Consider the following 20,221-nt stretch of genomic DNA (forward strand, 5'->3'; position numbering starts at 1 on the left):
GTGGGGAAATATTTCATCACAAATTTTATCTTCGACTCTTAAACACAACTTCGGGTGCGTATCAAACATTATCGAACAATATCCCAAATCTAAGTAATATCCTAAACATGAATTTAAATATATTAATATTTGAACAAAACGAACGCAAGTATGCTAAAACGGTTCAATTGCTACAAAGATCTAAGGGTGTTTCTCTACTATGAAAAAGTAAACAATTTTCAGTGAAACGAGTGTACGTGCACAAAGTAGCTCGATATCTACAAAAATCGAAGGGTGCTCCAAACTTTTCACCGGTATTATACATAAGTAAACCTCGATAACAAAACTCTTGTGGCAAACATTCAAGAAACTCCAAAAAACCAATAGTATCGAGAGAAAAAAAAAATTTAAAGATTTCTAGAAAAATCGAAGGGTGCTCCAAATTCTTTACCAGCATTGTACATAAGTAAACCTCGATAGTGAAACTCTTGTGGTAAACATTCAAGAAACCCCAAAAAACCAATAGTATCGAGAGAGAAAAAAGATTTCTAGAAAAATCAAAGGGTGCTCCAAACTTTTCACCAGCATTGTACATGAGCAAACATTCAAGAAACCCCAAAAAACCAATAGTATGAAGAAAAAAAAAAGATTTGTAGAAAAATCAAAGGGTGCTCCAAACTTTTCACCGGCATTGTACACGAGTAAACCTCGATAGTGAAACTCTTGTCGCAAACATACAAGAAACCCCAAAAAACCAATAGTATCGGGAGAAAAAAAGAAAGGGAACGCAACACAGAAGATACATCGATTTCACGCGCGCCATTCATCGTGCCCAGCCCGAAGGGTTGGGGGGTGGTTGCGACCGTCGTCGAACGTGAACGCCGCCTCTCGAATTTTACCCCTTAATGGAGAAACTTGCCGGGAGCCTGAACCCCGGAGCGAACGCGTTGCCTTTATACCCGTCTTTTACGAGATTCTTTCTCAGCCTTTCGGCCCCCTGCTCCGCCCCCGGAACGTTTACGACTTCCGCGTTTTATTTTTGCCGCGACCGTGGGCTCGCGCATCTCGACGTCCTACACCGTGATTCTCACCGGCGCTCATGCTCCTCGCGTTCAACCGAAACATTGTTTAGGATCGTTTTCGCACCTACGCGACAGTGTCGAGAAAAATGTGGCGCGAGAGCAGTCCGCAAATAGAACCCTTTATCTTTTCAAACTTCGAATCGAAACAGAAGCGTCGAAACAGTTCTTTTTCTAGGACGACAATGTAGAGGAAGAAATATTTGGTGCCGTTTCAAGGTCACTTTGATTTTTTATTGGAAACAAGATTATTTCTTTTTATGTGGTTTTTAATATCCAAGTTTGTAACTGATTAACTTTTTTGGGAAATAGTTTCTCTGTGGATTGACAGAAGTATGTGTGAAGAATGGTGGTCGAACTTGAGGATACGTTTTGTGAGTGTATAAGAAAGGAAAAAGGGAGTAGAAAATGTTCGAAAATAACACATATAAAGTATGGTGTGGTGGTGTAATAATATCAGAAGAGAATCGCTTAAAGTTCGATGTGTTAGCTGTCAGTGATAATTTTGTCCATCGTGTATCAGTTGTATCCATCAAGTGACAGTTTGACAGACAAAGTGACAATTTTTCCCAACACCTAGAAATTTCAATCTTCAAGTGGAAGAAGGGCATAACGATAACCAAAAGTTACTCTTTCCCACCACCTACGAATTTCGTTCTTCAAGTGGAAGAAAAGCTTAACAATAGTCAAAGATACCACAACCCACAAATTTCATTCTCCAAGTGGAAGAAAGGCTTAACAATAGTCAAAAGATACCACAACCCACAAATTTCATTCTTCAAGTGGAAGAAGGGCATAACGATAACCAAAAGCTACTTGTTCCCACTTTTTCCTACGAATTTCGTTCTTCAAGTGAAAGAAGGGCTCAACGATGATCAAAAGATACTTTCGCCTATCGCGTAGGAATATCAAGCGAGAGAAGGGCTTAACGACCGTCGGGAGATAATTCTTTCTATCGCGTGTCAGGTTCCCCGTTCGAGCGGAAGTACGATTTAGTGGTTCCACGTCCGGACGACCGTGGAGCGATAATTTTTTCCATCCCGTCGCTCGAGTGGAAGAAGGTCCTTAGACGCGAGCGTTCACGCCGGGGGGTGGGGATTACGCTCGCACCCGCTGCGTCTTGAATTTAACGCGAGCGTTCCTCGAACACCGAGGGGAATCACGCGTAACGAAGGACAATTCGAGCCGACGAACGACGCGTAAAAGCGAACGGGAAACAGCGCCGTCGGCGTCCACCGCGAGGAATCCCTGCGCGGAGGAACGAAGCTGCTTAGCGCGGCGGGCCGTGAAGAGGGGAAGAGAGAGGGAGAAAAAAAAAAGAAACACACCGTCGAGCAGGCCAGTGAACAACCCTCCTAAACGGTCATTATCCGCTCAACGATTACACGGTGAACGTGCGACGATCAAACGGCCGGATTCGAAACATTAATTCACTGCAGCGACCCGTGTGCAGCGGCGCTGTCGACCGAACGCGCTGAAAACGCTTCTGCTCGGACGCCACCAGCAGGGACCACGAAGGGGTGGCCCCGTTGCGTCGCGAGTGCACTTCGCCCGGGATGCCCGATTGAAAAATTACCAATCGAGGGCACTCGAAGCGATCTCCTCGAAAGCCTCGCGATAAGAGGGTTTCCTCCGTGTCTCCGTTCGAGAAATGAACAATATTGTACAGTTTTCCGAGACAGAACGATACGCCGCTTATTAAACGCGAAACATCCCCTACCGAGTCGCGTAGTGTTCTATTACAATATCTCCGTGTAATAATAGTTTCAAATAAATCTCGAGTGGTCTTGAGTACGAATTAACCGGACTCTTTGATTCTCCGATTCGAGAATTATTCGATCTTGTTTCTCGACTCATTAATTGTTTTATAGTCTCGACTGGTCTTGAGTACGGATTAAAGCCGTAGAATATTCACCTGGGTAACCGGACTCGTTGATTCTCCGATTCGAGAATTATTCGATCTTGTTTCTCGACTCATTAATTGTTTTATACTCTCGGTTCGATTCGTCATTTTTGTGCAGCAGTTGTCGGTGAAGGTGACGCGTGGAACGATTGCTTCCTCTTTAAACGGTGCTTCGAGAAGTTTCTAGTCGAGAGCGGTACAACTGACGGGCCAGTAGCCACACTTGGCTATTACGTTTATTCCACTTCCTTGGTTCGTAACTCATGGTAGGCCCAGTGTCGGTGGCGGGGATGTTACTCCGACTACTGCGGCTAGCCTGAGTTACACAGCTCTGTTCTAGTCAATGCGTACAAGTAAAGGTGCGACACGGAATCGTTTGTTTCCTCGTTTAGAGGTCCATTTGTATTACCAACCAGACCAGCCCAGACTACGATGTTGCAACCCGAGTCGATATTGTTTCGTCGTTATCTGCGATTATATATTTACGCGTTCCCTTATATTACAGATTCTTCGAGGAGCTGCTGACACCTGAAACCCCTCGGATAATTTACAACCTGAGGGAACAAATGTCATGCTTTTATTTAATTTCAACACGACTTACGTCTGTGCAAATTTTGCACAGTGTTATTACCTACACAGAAACGAGTTTAAACGGATTTATACAATTTCCAATGAATACAGATTAATTCTTTTCTGCTGTGAGATACTAACCATTATCAAAGACGTTAAATTAAACTCAGTTTTCCATTGGAAGAATCTCACCGACTCGGAGGTAACATTAGGTCGGTCCATCGTCAGATTGGTATCCTTTCATCGAAAGTGAAATACGTAAGTATCTTTTCCCAATATTTATTACAAATTAATTTGCAACGTATGCACTGCTAACAACTTCTTCTCGAAGCACAAGAAAGCCCCCAAACTTTCCTCGTCCAACTCCGACGGTCGACCACAACCTTGCTCACAGTTCGTTAAAAAATCGTCCTCTTTACAAATAACGTAGAAGACCCCATCGCTGGACCAAACTTACGGACCCCATATACATACAAATAATAAAAAAATCATTCTACTTCCACACTCGTTCGAACGTTACGCCCATCCTGCTAATTGTATCGTCCTCGATCTCGAAACGATCGTCATCGATCTTCCTCGTCATTGTCTTAGGCACATCGAGCAAAGCAAGTGAGATCGTGACAAGAGCCAGTACGTAAACGCAACGATTTCTTCCTCTCGCGTGTACACGCGCGTTCGAAACCCTCGACGATCGTACGAAACAAAGGTACGATGCATTTCCAGCGGCGGGGTCCCGTAAAGGCCGGTTTTTAGGTATAATTTCCGGCGCCGCGTAGGAAAATATTCCGCGTCGTGATTTAGTGACGCGTTTCGCGGCTACGTGCGACCACGCGCCTATAAATTTCCGTCCCGCGATGTCTTTTTGGCCGCGCGGAGCGGAATTCAACGAGTACACGTCGGGAGAGGGCTCCCAGCGGCACGAACAGTACCCGCGCGTATAATGGAATAACGGCTATTAGGAGCGGAATATTATCGTCGGCGCGCTCGGCCGCGCGACGACGGCGTTCTATCGATCGTTTCGTTCGCGTTTAGCGCGCCGAGGCGAGAAAGGGAAAGTGGCCGACTCGGTTTGCCGATTCTTTCGCCTTTTCGTGACCTTCACGACCCTCGAAAAACCTCCGCAACTTTTCCCGGTTGCTAGCTACCCCTCTCTAACCGACCAGCGCCATATGCCCCGCCACATAAACGGAACTTTCCACGGCGGCGAGTTATCGAGAGTAAATACGAACATTTACGACGCGCCGCTCGACGTTTAACCCTTTCAACGAAGAAGGACGAGAGTTACCTGCCCTCGTCCTGGAACTTGCGACGGTCTTGCACGCCCCGACACGGGTACAATTTTTGAAGTTTCTTTCGCGTTTGGTACCGTTTTCTCGCGAGTGGATATTTCTAATTTTGGAGTGGTGGGTCCGTTCTGACCCGAACTTGGAATTTTATTCTACCGCGAATTAATATCAGTATAATTTTCGAAGTTTCTTTCGCGTTTGCTACCGTTTTCTCGTGCGTGGATATTTGTTATTTTGGAGTAGTGGGTCCATTCTGATCCGAACTTGGAATTTCACCAATTGGTATTTTGAATGAAGTTTTGCGTAGGTAGAATTACAAATTCTTTATTCTTTCTTTTTTTAGAATGATGAAAGAGTGTTATTTCGCGAGTGTAACGTGAAAATTGCGCGGGTCAAAATAAACCCGAAGCTCTGAGAAGCTCAGAGAGCTCTTTCTCTGAGAAAGAGTCGAATTCGAAGGGCGTGTGATTGCATAAGTAAAACATACTTGTTTTATTATTTATATAGACGTTAGATACCAGCAACGTGTCTCGTATCTACCATTGCATTTTTGCAACATACTTCTATCAACTTTAATTCATTTCCTAGCTAATATCTACTTATTCCGCGTGAAATATATCTTTTTCGAATTTAAAAATTACTCGCATCTTTCAAGAATTATTGCATTTAAAGGTAACGAAAATTCAAAGTTACGAAAATATTAATTACGAATACAATCGACGAATCCCCTTTGCGTCGAATTAATGCAGTAAAAATTACCTTCCGTTGTCGCAATTGTAACGAGGTTTCATGTTCTCCATTCATCGCTCATTAATTATTATATTTAATATTATAATTGCAACGGTTCAATTGGATAACGCTAAAACAACTAAACAATGATGCGTTCCGTCTCTAATTCGTGTTATTACGTGCTGTTCGCGATGCATAATTGAAATTTAATGCGGGATTCGCGACGTCTATATGTTATCTACCGTGTTCGGAGTATAATTGCGTTCTACGCAAACTTTAGCGTTTACTATTGCATCATGCTGGTGGGGATAGTCGTCGATGATTGGGTTCTAGTTTCACTGGGGGTTTGTCGTGTTGTTATTGAAAACGTAACAGAAACGAGAAAGGTTAACTCTCCTCGTTTAACGTTTCGAGAATCCCAAACGACCTTTCGGTGTAATAAACAATCAAGCTTACACACGATCTTTAGTCGTCCAGGAATCTGAAGCGTTCTTGTGTTTCGGACAATGGAGAAATCGAGAGGATCTTCGAGAAACTCGTCCTCTTGGCTTCGAGTCTCAAAGAACGAACAAATGGTAAATTATCGACTTTCTTTTTATAATGAATAGTTCTAGTTTAATACATTTTCACCGATCCGATAATTTATGCTTTGACACTTGTTTCGTATATTTTTCAAGAACGGTATATTTTCTATACTATTTGTTATAATTACGAAAGTATATATAATTTATACCGCGATATCGTAATGTATCCTAATTAATTACCATGAAAATATATACACAACGCCAGGAGTGTAAAATCAAAGCTCGCGGATACGAGGCGTGGCCTCTATTTACTGACAAAATAAATAGAAATATAATTAAATAAAATTGGTATCTCGACAGGTTCGTTACATATATATGGAGATTACATATTTTTAGTATTTTTAGTTCGTGTGTGTTTCGATATTTCTTCGTAATTGCGAATATTTTCAGTCTAATTCGGATTATGGTGTTACGATTTATCTGGAACAATTGTTGTAAAAGTAAGTGTGTGTATCGTTACGCGATGTGGCGTATAATTGGAAAAATAAATACAAATATAAATTTAATTTAATTCGAACGGCGATAGGATCGACACGGTAGAATGCGAAATAAAAAGAGTACGGTGTCACGTGGACACATTGTGTATGTACGATAACGAATTCGAAAGGGTTAAGCGTGACAAATTTTAACTCTTCGACGATCGTAAAAATCTTGGATCGATGGAACGAGAAAAAAACACATAGCTCAGAGTAAATTTAAAAATTAACGTGTATCCACAAAACCATGAAATTATTTTTTTCTCTGGACATAATTTTACGCATAAAATTAATTTTCCTTCTCTACATACTTTACAAAATACACAAAATTATTTTTTCTCTTCAATATACTTCCAAACATGGAATAATCCTCTGTCCAGTCATACCACCCATTCTCACCCTCCATACATCGCTACCCTTACGAAAGGATCGCTTCCAGACGATTGCTTTCAAACAATTTTACATTTTCTCGAAAATTTAGCCTCGAATCAAAATATGTTATTCTTTCTTCTCGACATACTCTTACACGTGGAATAATCCTCTGTTCAGTTGTCTCCATCCTCATACGTCGTCTATGCTACCCTTATGTTCGAAAGAGTGCTTTTGAACGAAGAGTCCAGATATTTACAATAATTTTACATTTTCTTGAAAATGTAGCCTCCAATCAAAAAATGTTATTCTTTCTTCTGGACATACTCTTACACGTAGAATAATCCTCTGTTCAGTCGTCTCCATCCTCATACATCGTCTATGCTACCCTCATGTTCGAAAGAGTGCTTTTCAATGAAGAGTCTAGATATTTACAATAATTTTACATTTTCTTGAACATGTAGCCTCCAATAAAAAAATGTAATTCTTTTTTCTCGACATAATCTTACACGTGGAACAATCCTCTGTTCAGTCATCTCCATCCTCATACATCGTCTATGCTACCCTTACATTTGAAAGAGTACTTTTGAACGAAGAATCCAGATATTTACAATAATTTTACATTTTCTCCAAAAATTTAATCTCCAATAAAAAAATGTTATTCTTTCTTCTGGACATACTCTTACACGTAGAACAATCCTCCATCCAGTAATCCACCTATCCTCACCCCTTGTACATCGTGCATACGAAAAGATAACTTTCGTACGAAAAATCCAGATATTTACAACGAGCCGTTTGCATCGTTCGTTAAGTACCGGTGAGTTTGAAGTTCCACGAACGCGATAAGTGTTGAAGTTCTCGTTTCGAGTATTTCGCAATAAACTGGAGACTCGGCGTGACGCTTGGCGACAAAGGGGGCTAAATTGATCGAATGAAAAGTCCGGTTACGTCGTTAGGGCTGTCGAGGAAAATTCGTTACCCGGAGCGGCCGCAATTTTGCGCATCCCATTTGCGACTAATAACGAAGGGTGTCGTGTACGCGGAAGGAGAGCACATTTCCCCGAGAACAAGGGGGTTGTTCGCGCGGTTCGTTGAAAAAACCAAGTGAAATTGCGTTAAAGCGGATTAGCCACGCTAGGCTTGATTTAACGAAGCACGGGTGTGATTACCATGAATATGAGAAAAGGCTCGGCCTCTTTGTCCGAGCCGTGGCGAAACGAAAGTTCAGGTCACGTAAGCGACTCCCGGCTTGTCGATCGATGAACTCTACTTTCCGTGTAAACGGTTCCGTAAAGGCATCGAACTCTCGAGGCACGGTGTACAGAGACAAGAAGCCTAAAACGACGGGACAGGGGACGGAGATGTGTTCCTCTCTCGGAAATTCGTGACCCAGTTGTCTATGCCGGTACAAGCGCCGCGAGAATCCGAAGTGTCGCGCGGTATAAACAAGATTTGAATTTAACAGGGGACGATTGACGCCACGAAGAACCGGGAATGGTCGTTCACTGGTTTTACCGAGAATATTGCCGTGGTATTACCGGGTACGCCGGTTCTAAAATTAGAACGATGCAACAGATTACATTGTTTGCTATAGCAGGCGGTTGCCGGTCGAAAACGGTTCGTCGTCGAATCATACCTCTGCGTGGACGACTGTGTCGATTACTTTCCAAGGGTGATTTTTAACGGATTCTATGTATCGGGAGGAAATCTGTCAAATTTTAATCGATGTAAGTAATTTTATTATTTTACTATTTTATCCACTATTTTACCTACTTCTAGTATTATTTCGATAACTTTTATCGAGTACTTAAGATTGAAAACGCTTCTCTCTATGGATAATTTTTTTAAAACGATTATGAATCAGTTTGGTGGAAAAGTTGTGTCAAATTTTAATATACGTGTTGTCACAAGTATACGATAAACGTAACTTCTTTTGAATACGAAATAAATCTGATTAACTCACGATTCCCACATTTATTCCCCCAATAGTCGTCCATATAATAATAGTATTTGTGAAAGAAAATCATACGAGTCTGAATCCATCGGTACGGGTCACACCGAGCAATTCATACTCAGAGGGTTGAGTAACATTTTGTGTCGATGTTCCGGCGCTCTTAATTATACACGGCCGAATCTGGTACCTTTCTCTCTAACTCGACGTACCGTACAATTCTATCGTTTTCAGAGTATGAATATTCACAGTTCCCGTTTATGGTTGTCCGAAATTCGGGAGATAAATCGAACCATTCGTCAAACGGTATACACAATTCCAAGGGTCGATGATGTACGATCGCCGAATTTTTGATAAAATCGTGGTTCTTTCCCGGTTCGGTTTCGAGTTCCTCGCACATAAATATTAATACCGTAAAAGTATCGCCCCGTGATATCCCCGCGCGCACTTATTTTCGTCCCACGGGGAATATATCAAACAGCCGTTCGTCCTATTTCGATTTCAAGTAATTCTACCAGCGATCCAATATCGACGAACCATAACTCGGGCCCGACAAATCGCAATTCATGCACATCGAGCCGAGGCTGCTCCGTGTCTTAGACCGTGGGTATTACGGATTCCTCGAGATGTAACCTTCGTAAGGTGGAGCTGCCGTGTATGCACGAGTTACGTTCCTGGAGGGCCAGGTCGATAAGTCATTAGTAGAATCGCACTCGGCGAGCGTGAACCGCGTACGGGAACACGTTGTTGCGTGCATTACAGCGGCTGCAGTCGCATTCAAGAATATTGATAGTTTCGATAGTTCGCACGTAAACGTGTTTGCGGCCGGACAGAACACCGAAACATTGTCCTCCGTGAGCACCGGATATTCAATTTGAAACCGACGGACCGTGGGAAAATTATTTCGAATTTTTCACCCTCGAACAGCGAGAAAACTCACGATTCGTAATTGTGTCGTCAATCGAACATTCACGAATTCGTTACGATGGGAAAAATTATAGTTTTAAAGATAACGTTTCTGGTGGAAACGTTTGTACAGTATTTGAATCACGAACGAGAGATTTGTAGGGTGAAATAGATTTTACAGAGTGCAAATGTTGTTTTAAAGGGTGAAATTGTTTGGAGAATTTTTCGAAAGACGTATCGAATGATCTGGATAAAAATATGTATCGATTGCGAGCACGTGAAGCTCGTTACTCCACGATGGTAAGAAATAATCTCAAACTCCACGCGTGTGTTTCTAAAAAGCACGTTTTACCGTGGAAATATTAATTCGAAGGCTGGAACTGTTTCTAATATTTTTCCACGGATGTTCCTCGTTGTCTCGATGAAAATTGAAATTAATCGCAAACGCGCGACGCTTGTTATTCCCCGGTGAAGAATAACAATTCACCCGCGTTCCCGTACAGAGCACGTTTCGGTCTGCAAATATTACTTTCAAAGGTTAAAACAATTTCTAATATTTCTCGACGTGGACGATTATCTCGACGAAACTGGAGACCGATCACTGGCACGTGACGCTTGTTACTTCCCGGGGTAGAAAAAAAAAAAAAATATAATCTCAGACTCCGCGCGTACGAAGCGTGTTTCACCCTGGGAATATTACCTTCGAGGGCTAAAACTGTTTCTAATATTTCTCCCCGTTGCCGATTATCACGATGAAACTGGAGATAAATCGCGGGCACGTGACCCGCCTATTATTCCCCAATAAAAAAGAAAAAAGAAGAAAAAAAAAAAGAAAGAAAGAAAGAAGAAAAAACAATCTCCACGCCCGCGTTAGAATGCACGGCAGGTCCGAGGGTGGTCGATAAACTGCGCTAAAAAGAAAACAGCCCGGTTGAAAAGTAAATTACGAGGACCTTATTTTTCCAACCAGGCGCGGTGGTTATCCTCCATAAAGGAGCAATTAATGTCCTATTGTGCACCGGGGGGGTCACCTCGTTTTTACGAATGCCAATCGATAACGTGGCTCGAAGTTTAATGAGTCGAAACGAGCTGTCCAGGTGGGCATTAGTCACCGGGATGTAATTTGTAGTCGAACGCGGTCCGTATGTTTCGCGTGTACGCGTTCTCAGAGCGTGTACACCGAGGCGTAACGTACATTTTTCTTTTTTTTCTTCTTTTTCTTCTACTATTTTTTTCAACCCTATTCGGTAGAACTTTCATCGAGAACCGTGCATTCTGGATGGAAACTCGTACGGTGCGAACACGGTGGCTATTTTTGGAGATACGGAACGACGAAAGGCAATTAATCCCGATTCGATCAACGCTCGTGGCACGAACGTATCGCGGTATTCCTTGCTACGGATCCACCGCAACTCTACGCGTAGATGTGTACCGCGAAAAGCCTCAGAATAGCGTTCGGAATTAATTCCTTTTGCAATCGACGTTGCAGTATTAACCGTGGCACAGTCGTAACCGCAACGTTTCCCGCTGCGTGGATGAAGTTTACAGATCCTGCATGCCTCGCTAACTCGAACCGCGCCGACCCGTTTCGCGCGCTAATTAACAAAAATATGCGGAAATTCTTCCGGGAACAAGATTATCACCGGTAACGAAACAACGGCCCCGGTCCTTTGATCACGCCCCTTGTATTCTTAATTATAAACATTATTCACGCATTCGTTATTTCATTTCCATTCGACGGGGGGGTTGGTTTCTCGTGCCCATCTCGAGCCGTGTCGCGTGTTTCTCGCGAGCATTGAACGTGACTCGATGAATTCGATATACTCGCGCTCGTTAGGGGCGCGGAGAAGGACGAGATAAAGAAAAAAGGGACAACGACAGGGGTAAGGAATACACGGAAAGCGAATGGGAAACGAACGGATACACTCGGTTCAATTTTCTTATTTTCGAACAAGATTTTCAGAGTACTGGGAATCGTCAAGTTTTGAGAACGCGTGTCATGAACAGCATGGTTGTATATTTTCGTTGTCGAAATTTCCTTTTCGAAGACGTTATGCAAGGGTTTCTTTATAATATTTTGAAGAAAATATTAGACCCGTGGTTCTTACGTTTGATACAATTTTCTTACTATGAGTCTTATGCGATATTGTAGGCGAAGGGGTTAATAAAAAGTAGGTACAGTATTGATTTTGAAGCAATTTTTTAGGTTCGTGGAGCTGCTTTGTAAAAACGAGTATGAGATAAGTTTTGGTATATTTTAATGGCTCTGACTCGAGGAGCCTTTTTGCATTCATGTCGAGGGACATGACAGTCTTTCGTTTAGGTTTTAGACCGAATTGTGTTTGAGGATCGGTCGTAAGTTTGTTACTTTTTATGGTCTTTGCGCAGTTATGTGATTATTCTGTATTCTTCTTCTCTGAATTATTTTTAATAGTTACTCTAATTAGTATATGTACTCTTTCGAAGCGATACTGTTAACTGTAGATTACAAATTGTATAAAATAGTACAAAGATGGTGAGAAACTGTTTGGAAGAAGTAGTGTTGAGTGTTGAATATTGCACTACAAATGTTACAATATTTTATGCTAATTTTGACAGAAAACTTTAAAGAGGCACTCTTACGATGGTATCTTGAAAGCTATTGTCGATTCCAGGAAGATTTTTAAACAAATTTTACATGTACTTTCCACGGAAAATATTACAACGTACCAAAAAATAAAATATCTTAATTGAATATTAATTTTACATTTTACACCCTTTGAATTTTCTAGATATGTACATAGATACAAAGTGTTCAGTTGCTCCGTAGATATAAAACTGTTACTTCGCATTTATCGAATTTTAAGTACGCGAAACAAATTGGAAGAATTACGAGAACACACCTGTGTACTCAATTTCGTTTCAACGAACGTGATTAAAATAAACGTAAAAGTATAATTCGATTGTTGGACGTTGTTTACGTAGAATTTGAAATTCTCTTTGTATTACACGCATTAATAAACTTTTAATGAGTCCAACCGAAGAACTTATTCGGTATGTGAAATTTTTCCCGCAGAGCTGGTCGGAAAATGTTTATGAGCTGCAGTGTAACTACAACCAGAGATGAAAGGAAACAAACAGGGACGAGTAATTGGTATAGACCCCGTTGATTGTTATAACGCATTGCAGTGCAGAGGCATAGTCTGGTTATACGGTAAATAACATTGATTTTCAATGGTCGCCATTATTGGACAAGTGGTCAGACAGTGTTGAACCCGTCGCGACGATTTTCCTTTCGTCCATGATTCTCGGGATTAATCGAGTAATTAATTCCAATCATTTATCCAACTGTTTATCGAATAATCAACATCACTGTGTCTTCGTTAATGATGTGCATGGAAATTACATTGCGCGTTTCTGCCTAACGAAAAATATACCCTGGTCCAGGTTTGCCCGGGATGGCTGAATTTACCGAAATATTTGTGCAGAGGTATTCGTGCTATATATAGGGTGACCTGTTTTGATCGATCATTGGATTCATCTCTAAATAAAGACCGAGTTAAAAGCCGCAATATCGAACCGATCGAACTTAAAGAACACCGAAATAGACGTACAAAGAAAATTGATGAAAAGGTATTTCGAAGTTATTTAAGTTTTCTTCCAGCTGGAACTGTGTATTCCTTTTCAATACGGATAACGGTATCGATTGTTCTATATTCGGTGAAAAATTACAGTGAAAAGTTTGCGATGTAAATAGAAAATATTGGATCACGTGCGTCGTGTTTAAATGGAATTCATTATTTACAAATGTGTAGGAACGTTCCTTTTCTTTTTCAATTTCGGCGAACAATTACAAATATGTGTTCAACGTCAATTATTTCAGCATAGAGCAATCGATTCGATAATTTAGTTACTCGAATCGGTTAAAAATCTGTTCGAAATTTTCACGGCACGTCACGTGACCGTGGCTATGGTTCCGATGCTTGCGTTTTTCAATTCGCAACAATTGTGAAAACCCAATCGATTGAATCCCGACGAAAATGGATTAATATTTCAACGGAAACTGTACAAAACACAAAAAAAAAAGAAAAAAAAAATATATATATATATATTAACAGCAATAATGCCAAAATTGGTGCTGACTGTAATTAAAAAATGCGACGGTTGTGTATTGTTTTATTTCCGGGCTTTCCAAAATATTAAAACGAACAATCGTACGCTTCTTTCATCCCGGCGAGCGGTAAACGATATTTCTTTAAATTTGTCGAGCGTTGCGTAATATTTCTCAGGGTTGCGCGAAACACGGTATAACCGTTCCGAAGTATCCGTGAAACCGTGTGTTTGCCCGTGCAAACTGTATATTAATAAAGGTACGCGAACAGGGGGTAGGAAAAAACAATATTGTTTCGCGAATAGGGTAGCATAGAAAACAGACGAGAGCCGTCGAAAAATAAAATTATCATAACGTCAGAGACATCTGCCACGCGGAAGTTGAATTTTCCGCGACGGACCGATCCGTCGCGTCAAAATTTCACCACGGTACCATCAAACATACACGAACACGGCTCGCGATAGAATCCAATTTAACCGATCCCATGGTTCTCCAAAATTGGACCCTTTTTCGTGGAAACAAACCGAACAGGGACGAAACAGAGAACGAAACAACGGGAAGAGTAACTCGAGTCGGCCACGCGATAATATATAACTCCGACAAACAATATTATAAGCTAATTTCCCGGAATCGGGTGCAGTATGTTCGTTACGAGAGCGCGTGGACCGTGGATTAATTTCATCGAAATGGCGCGATAGGCCGCGTACACGAGCAATATCAATTTGGCACTGCGGAAGGTCCATCAGTTGCAGGCCACTGTAAACAAAACCAGCGGCCGGATTCCGTTCTGATCATCCTCATGAATTCGTTACAGCGAACCGTTTCACTTTCTCATCATCGCGCGGTACGCGACGGATTATTTAAACAACGCGCCACCGTTTCCCCGTTGCTCGCCTCTCGCCGCACGATTGTAAACACTTGGGCCCGGTGTACTGGACGAAAGTTTTCTGTATTCGAATGTTCGATCGTTTCCACGGTTCGAACGTATTCGTCGAATGTAGATTACTCGAGAACGCCACAATTCGAATACTACGGAACAACTTTACTATTCGCGTACTTGAGCAGTGTTCGAGTACTCGTAAGGGTGGGGTAGTGGTCGAATTTTTGATTAGCGGAGTATTATTCGAGTACTCGACCATTGGAATATTATTGGAACTCTTGACTACTCGAATACTATTCAAATACATGTTACTGCTTGGGTGTTATTTGAATTCTTGAGTATTGGAATAGTATTCAAATACATATTATTGTGGGAGTGTTATTTGAATTCTTGAGTATTGGAATACTATTCAAATACATATTAGTATGGGAGTGTTATTTGAATTCTTGAATAGTGGAATACTATTCAAATACATATTACTGTGGGAGTGTTATTTGAATTCTTGAATAGTGGAATACTATTCAAATACATATTACTGTGGGAGTGTTATTTGAATTCTTGAATAGTGGAATAGTATTCAAATACATATTACTGTGGGAGTGTTATTTGAATTCTTGAATAGTGGAATACTATTCAAATACATATTACTGTGGGAGTGTTATTTGAATTCTTGAATAGTGGAATACTATTCAAATACATATTACTGTGGGAGTGTTATTTGAATTCTTGAATAGTGGAATACTATTCAAATACATATTACTGTGGGAGTGTTATTTGAATTTTTAACTATTGGAATACTATTCAACTACTTGACTTTTGGAACATTATTCGAATTTTTTACTACCGAAGAACTATTCAAATATATATTACTATTGGAGTATTATTCGAATTCTTGGTTATCGGAGTATCATTCGAATACACGAATATTGGAGCACCATAGAAATTCTTAATTATTTGAATACTATTCAAATACTAGACTATCGAAACACTATCCGAATTCTTGATTACTTAAGTTCTATTTAAATACACACAACTATAGAAGTGTTATTCGGATTCTCGACTATACTATTTGAATACTCGATTACTGGAGTACTATTCGAATTCTCGAATACCGAAGCACTGTTCGAATACACGAATAGCGTGACACGCATTATAAATTCAATTTCATCGATCGTTTTCAAACTTTCATATCCCTCGCAGATATTCTATCAACGATACTCCGTGCAACATTTATGATTCAGCAGACAAAACTAATTTTTCGGTTGCAAACGGTTTCCAGATAATAAGATCGAAACTTTAACTTTACTCCAATAACGATATTCGATTACACGAGTGAAAACGCGAAGAAGCTACATCGAGAGGTGTCCGTTAGAATTATTAACGCGTCTCCGTACCGATTTGGCTATTTTTCCGAACAATTTTTCCGCGTTACCTGCAATTTTTCAGATAGCCTCGGCAATTCACTCTATATTAATGGAGGCGGGCGACGAAATCACGAACGAAACCGACACCCACTTTCGCAATACTGTTTCACGATACGTGTAGCGGAGAAAGCTCCGCAATCTTCGTACCCGTATGCAAGATTTCAGTTTCCCACGAGATATAATGTATAACTAGAAGAAGCGTTCAGCACAGAAGCTGATGGCACCGTCACCGCATTGTGCCGATACCCGATATCGAGCTTCTTCCTTTTAATGGATATGCCGATACGCCGACAGCTACCTTCGACACACTTTTATGGCAATCAATCGAAGCCGTAAAACCTTCTCCAGTCAACACGTGACCCATCCAGATCTGGTTTCCCGTCGTGACCACCGTTACAACGTCTCGAGGAATCTTACGACCCGACTGCACGTGAGTTTCTGTAGATCGTGTTTGCGCTCGAAGCGTGTTAACCACTTAACTGCCGCGCCCGCGTTACCTCGGACAACACGGTCGCTGGATAAACGAGCGTAACCGTGCTCCGTGACAAAAATAATCCACACCGAGTAAAACGAGGAAGGCGAAACAATTTAAAGTGGACATTCTTTTTAAACACGCCCTCGTAATCGCCTTTAAATATACCGAGAAACCTCGAAATAACGCATCTCGGCTCGATTACCGTGCAAAAAGAAGCAAAAGAAAGAAAGAATGAAAAGAGGAAAGAAAATGTGGTTAATTTCCGTGGAACGAGTTTCGTTGGATATTTAATTTGACGAAAAATCACAAACATCGACGACCAAAGGAAATATCTCTTCGAACTTCGTTTTCGTGTGTTTTCTATAAGCTTCGATCGTTGAATCCAATTTCTACGGGAATGGACGTTAACGACGTTTCGAAGTTCGAGGGAAGTTTTTCCTCGGTATTTGGCGTTGTTCGAAATAAAACTTTTCGATTCTTCACCGTGCAGCTCGCGCGCGTGCACTTGTTCCGGAGGAATTGAAAATTTCATTCACTTCGGAAACAACTTCGAACGTTTCTATCGGTGCTACGTGCTGAGAAATGAACCGAGCCCACGGTTTGCTCGCTACACGTGGATCATTTCTAACGAAAGGTCAACCGTTTCGATTCTAGGCGAGGTATCGTTCGTACACGATGACACGCTCGGTGTCGATGATCGGTGGAGTTGGTTCGCGAGACGAACGAGCATCGACGAATTAAAATCGACAGATACGAAACTCACCTTGAGCTGATGTTGCGGTCGTCTGAGAGCACCCTGGTCCCTTCGTCCGCCCAGTCGATCGGCCTCGGCTTCCAGCCCCTCCATCGAGGACTCAGCTTCGCTCAACCAAGCCAAGAACTTGTCCAGGGACCGGTCGAAGTTGTGGAGGGAGTTCATCGCGGAGTGCAGCAGTTTTCCACGATTGATGATACTGAGAAGAATTTAAAAGAAATTCCATTACACAATCGTTGTAAGAACGCGCTCGACTTCAACTCGAATTCAATGCATCCTGGCTCAATAATACGTGCAAAATAATATCGAAAATATCTATGGAAAATAATATCGAATTGCTGGACACGGAGCTTTCGTTTATCGTTTGTCTGAAGGAAATTCTCTAGGTTTGTGTTTTTTTATTTTTTATTTTTTTTAATTTACTTTACTGGTTTCTAGTTAAGGATCTACTCGATCATGCGTTTGTAATATAGGTTAAAGGCGATCTAAATATGGCGAGAGTTAAACGTAACTTTTTCCGGTAATCGAAAACCGTGAATAATTTGGGTATACAGGACGAATCGTGCAACTTTTACCTGCAGTATTATTTTTGGTGAAGTGATGACATTTTTTTATTGAGAACGGTTGAGAAAGTCTCACGCGATGAAACTTTATCGGTATGTTTTTGCAAGTTTCCAAGTTTTTAGTCGCAAGTTTGGAATTTTCTTTCGTCTATCATTTATCAGACATCAAAGATTATGTTTTGGGGAGTGACACGTTCGTATACAAGATCGTGTCAAAAAACAGTGAATTGTATGTGCAAGAATGCAAGCTAAAGCAATATAGGTGAACCAGATACACGGTTTATCCTGTAGAACGACTCTTAATGTCTTTAAGACAAATTATGTTAATTACAGTTTAAACCTCGAACCATGGTAAACGGTCCAATTACTGACACTTTAAAGATCGACTGTAACATTATTCCATGGTTATTCTATTCGTCAACCAGAAGCGTACATTTTTCTTATTATTTCTTATTATCCAGTAACGATAGTTAATACTTTCTACGACGTCTACGCCATCCAAAGAATGACATTTTATTATATTAAGTATCATAATTACACCTTTTTCCTTATTCCCACGTGTTCTCATTCGTCAATAAGGAAATCGTTGTAATTCTTTCGACAAACTCGCGCAAAATTAATAACAGAAAAAAACAATCAAGTACAAGATTTTCATACTTGCAATAACCATTGAATACTTCCTACCTAAAAATTTGCAAGCTTCGTTCGGTATCTCGAATAAAACAACTCAGAGTTACAACCGGATCGTTTACCCTACGTTGTAAATTTCGCCTACGGTTTTCAATTACAACAAACGTTGCAAATCGATCCACATCGATATCATCTACCGACCAGTTCGCGTGATCACGAGATCGACTCGAATCGACTCGAATCGACGAAAAAGCTTGGGTATCCGGCACGTACCTGGTGTTGAGATTGTTGTATCTCTGATTAATCGTCTCCGTCATCTTTTTCACGCGGGTCGTGTCGTCCTGTTGATAAACAGCAATCAGCTTCTGCGTGAGCTGATTGAAGAGTTCGATGTGATGCTTGTACTGGTGCAGCTCCGCGTGGAACGACTGGTGGAACGAACGGGAACGAAATAAAATGAAGAGGTAAGGTCAGCGCCGCGGGGGGGAAAACTTATACCGAGTCCGACCCGGTATCGAGTCGCGAGTTGCTCGTTCCTCGTGCCACGATAACTCGGACAAGTTAAATCCACGAACGGTACGAACCGGGTCCAAGTTTTATACCCGTATCCCCGAAGGTGACGCACGATGTTTTCTTTGGACGGGAACGAGCGATCCACGACGTCCGAGGGTTGAGATTTATAATCGCTCCTATTCGTAGAGCGAATCTTTTTACAAAATATTTCGAAAACCGCGGTTGGAGAGATTGTACGCTTATAATGGGTTAACCTTTGCCAGGTGGTCTCGAATAATTCATCATCGGTGAACACGTGAAAATGAAAATAAATATATGTCGAACGCTGAACGATTCTTTATATTTTCAAAATATTGGGTTGTTCGGGAAAGTAATTTTGTTTTCCAAAATGGAGAATATATAATTTGGTAGAATGTTTGTACACTTTAAAAAAATCGTGTTTTATTTTCACCAAAAAAAAAATGGAATGACTTTCCGAACGATCCAATAAAATTTTTGATTTCTTATTTTCGCGTACAACTCAAGAGTGTAGGTTAATTGTTACGCGTTTCGACTGTGAGAACTTTTCTCTTTCTAAATGGCTGCTTCGTTATTTGGTCCCTCTCGTTGACTATAGTACCAAACGAAAGGACGTTTAGGCTGTACTCGAACCGAATTATCGGTGTAGGCAAGTAAATTATTATTGTTATATAATAGGTTGTTTAATAAGTTTTGTAGACTTTTTTCATTGTAAAAATACTACGATACTTCAAGTTTGAACAACTGTAAATGTACGAATAAGTCGACAGATCTACGCGAAACTTTGCGTATATTTATCCAACACTAGTACCGTCTTTAGAAAAATAAAACAACGAACCTACTAGCTCCAATTCTTATCCATAATTTTGTATTTTTCAAACGGGATTTAGATTCGTAAGAAACCTAATTCTATCGCGTACATTGTTACAGTATTTCCAGAAAAAGAATAGAGAGTACAGTATATAGTCAACGTAAGAAAATGGTAGACTGCACGCCATCGATAGATCCACGACGTATAATATTTGTTACTCGTAAAAAAAAA

The 20,221-nt window shown here is 41.0% G+C and overlaps 1 protein-coding gene across 5 annotated transcripts in view; it reads right to left on the reverse strand.

Annotated features, from left to right (window-relative positions):
* LOC143151865 (dystrophin, isoforms A/C/F/G/H) overlaps window positions 1-20,221 on the reverse strand; it is a 741,778-nt gene that overhangs the window by 470,977 nt on the left and 250,580 nt on the right. For all 5 annotated transcript variants that reach the window (XM_076321330.1, XM_076321326.1, XM_076321329.1 and 2 more), the window contains 2 exons: window positions 18,922-19,076; window positions 17,465-17,654 (listed from right to left, as the gene is read on the reverse strand). In XM_076321330.1, coding sequence (XP_076177445.1) covers window positions 17,465-17,654; window positions 18,922-19,076 — 345 coding nt within the window. The remainder of the gene's footprint in view (window positions 1-17,464; window positions 17,655-18,921; window positions 19,077-20,221) is intronic.

Source organism: Ptiloglossa arizonensis, chromosome 10, assembly GCF_051014685.1.
Source record: "Ptiloglossa arizonensis isolate GNS036 chromosome 10, iyPtiAriz1_principal, whole genome shotgun sequence".
Classification (NCBI taxonomy): Eukaryota; Metazoa; Arthropoda; class Insecta; order Hymenoptera; family Colletidae; genus Ptiloglossa; species Ptiloglossa arizonensis.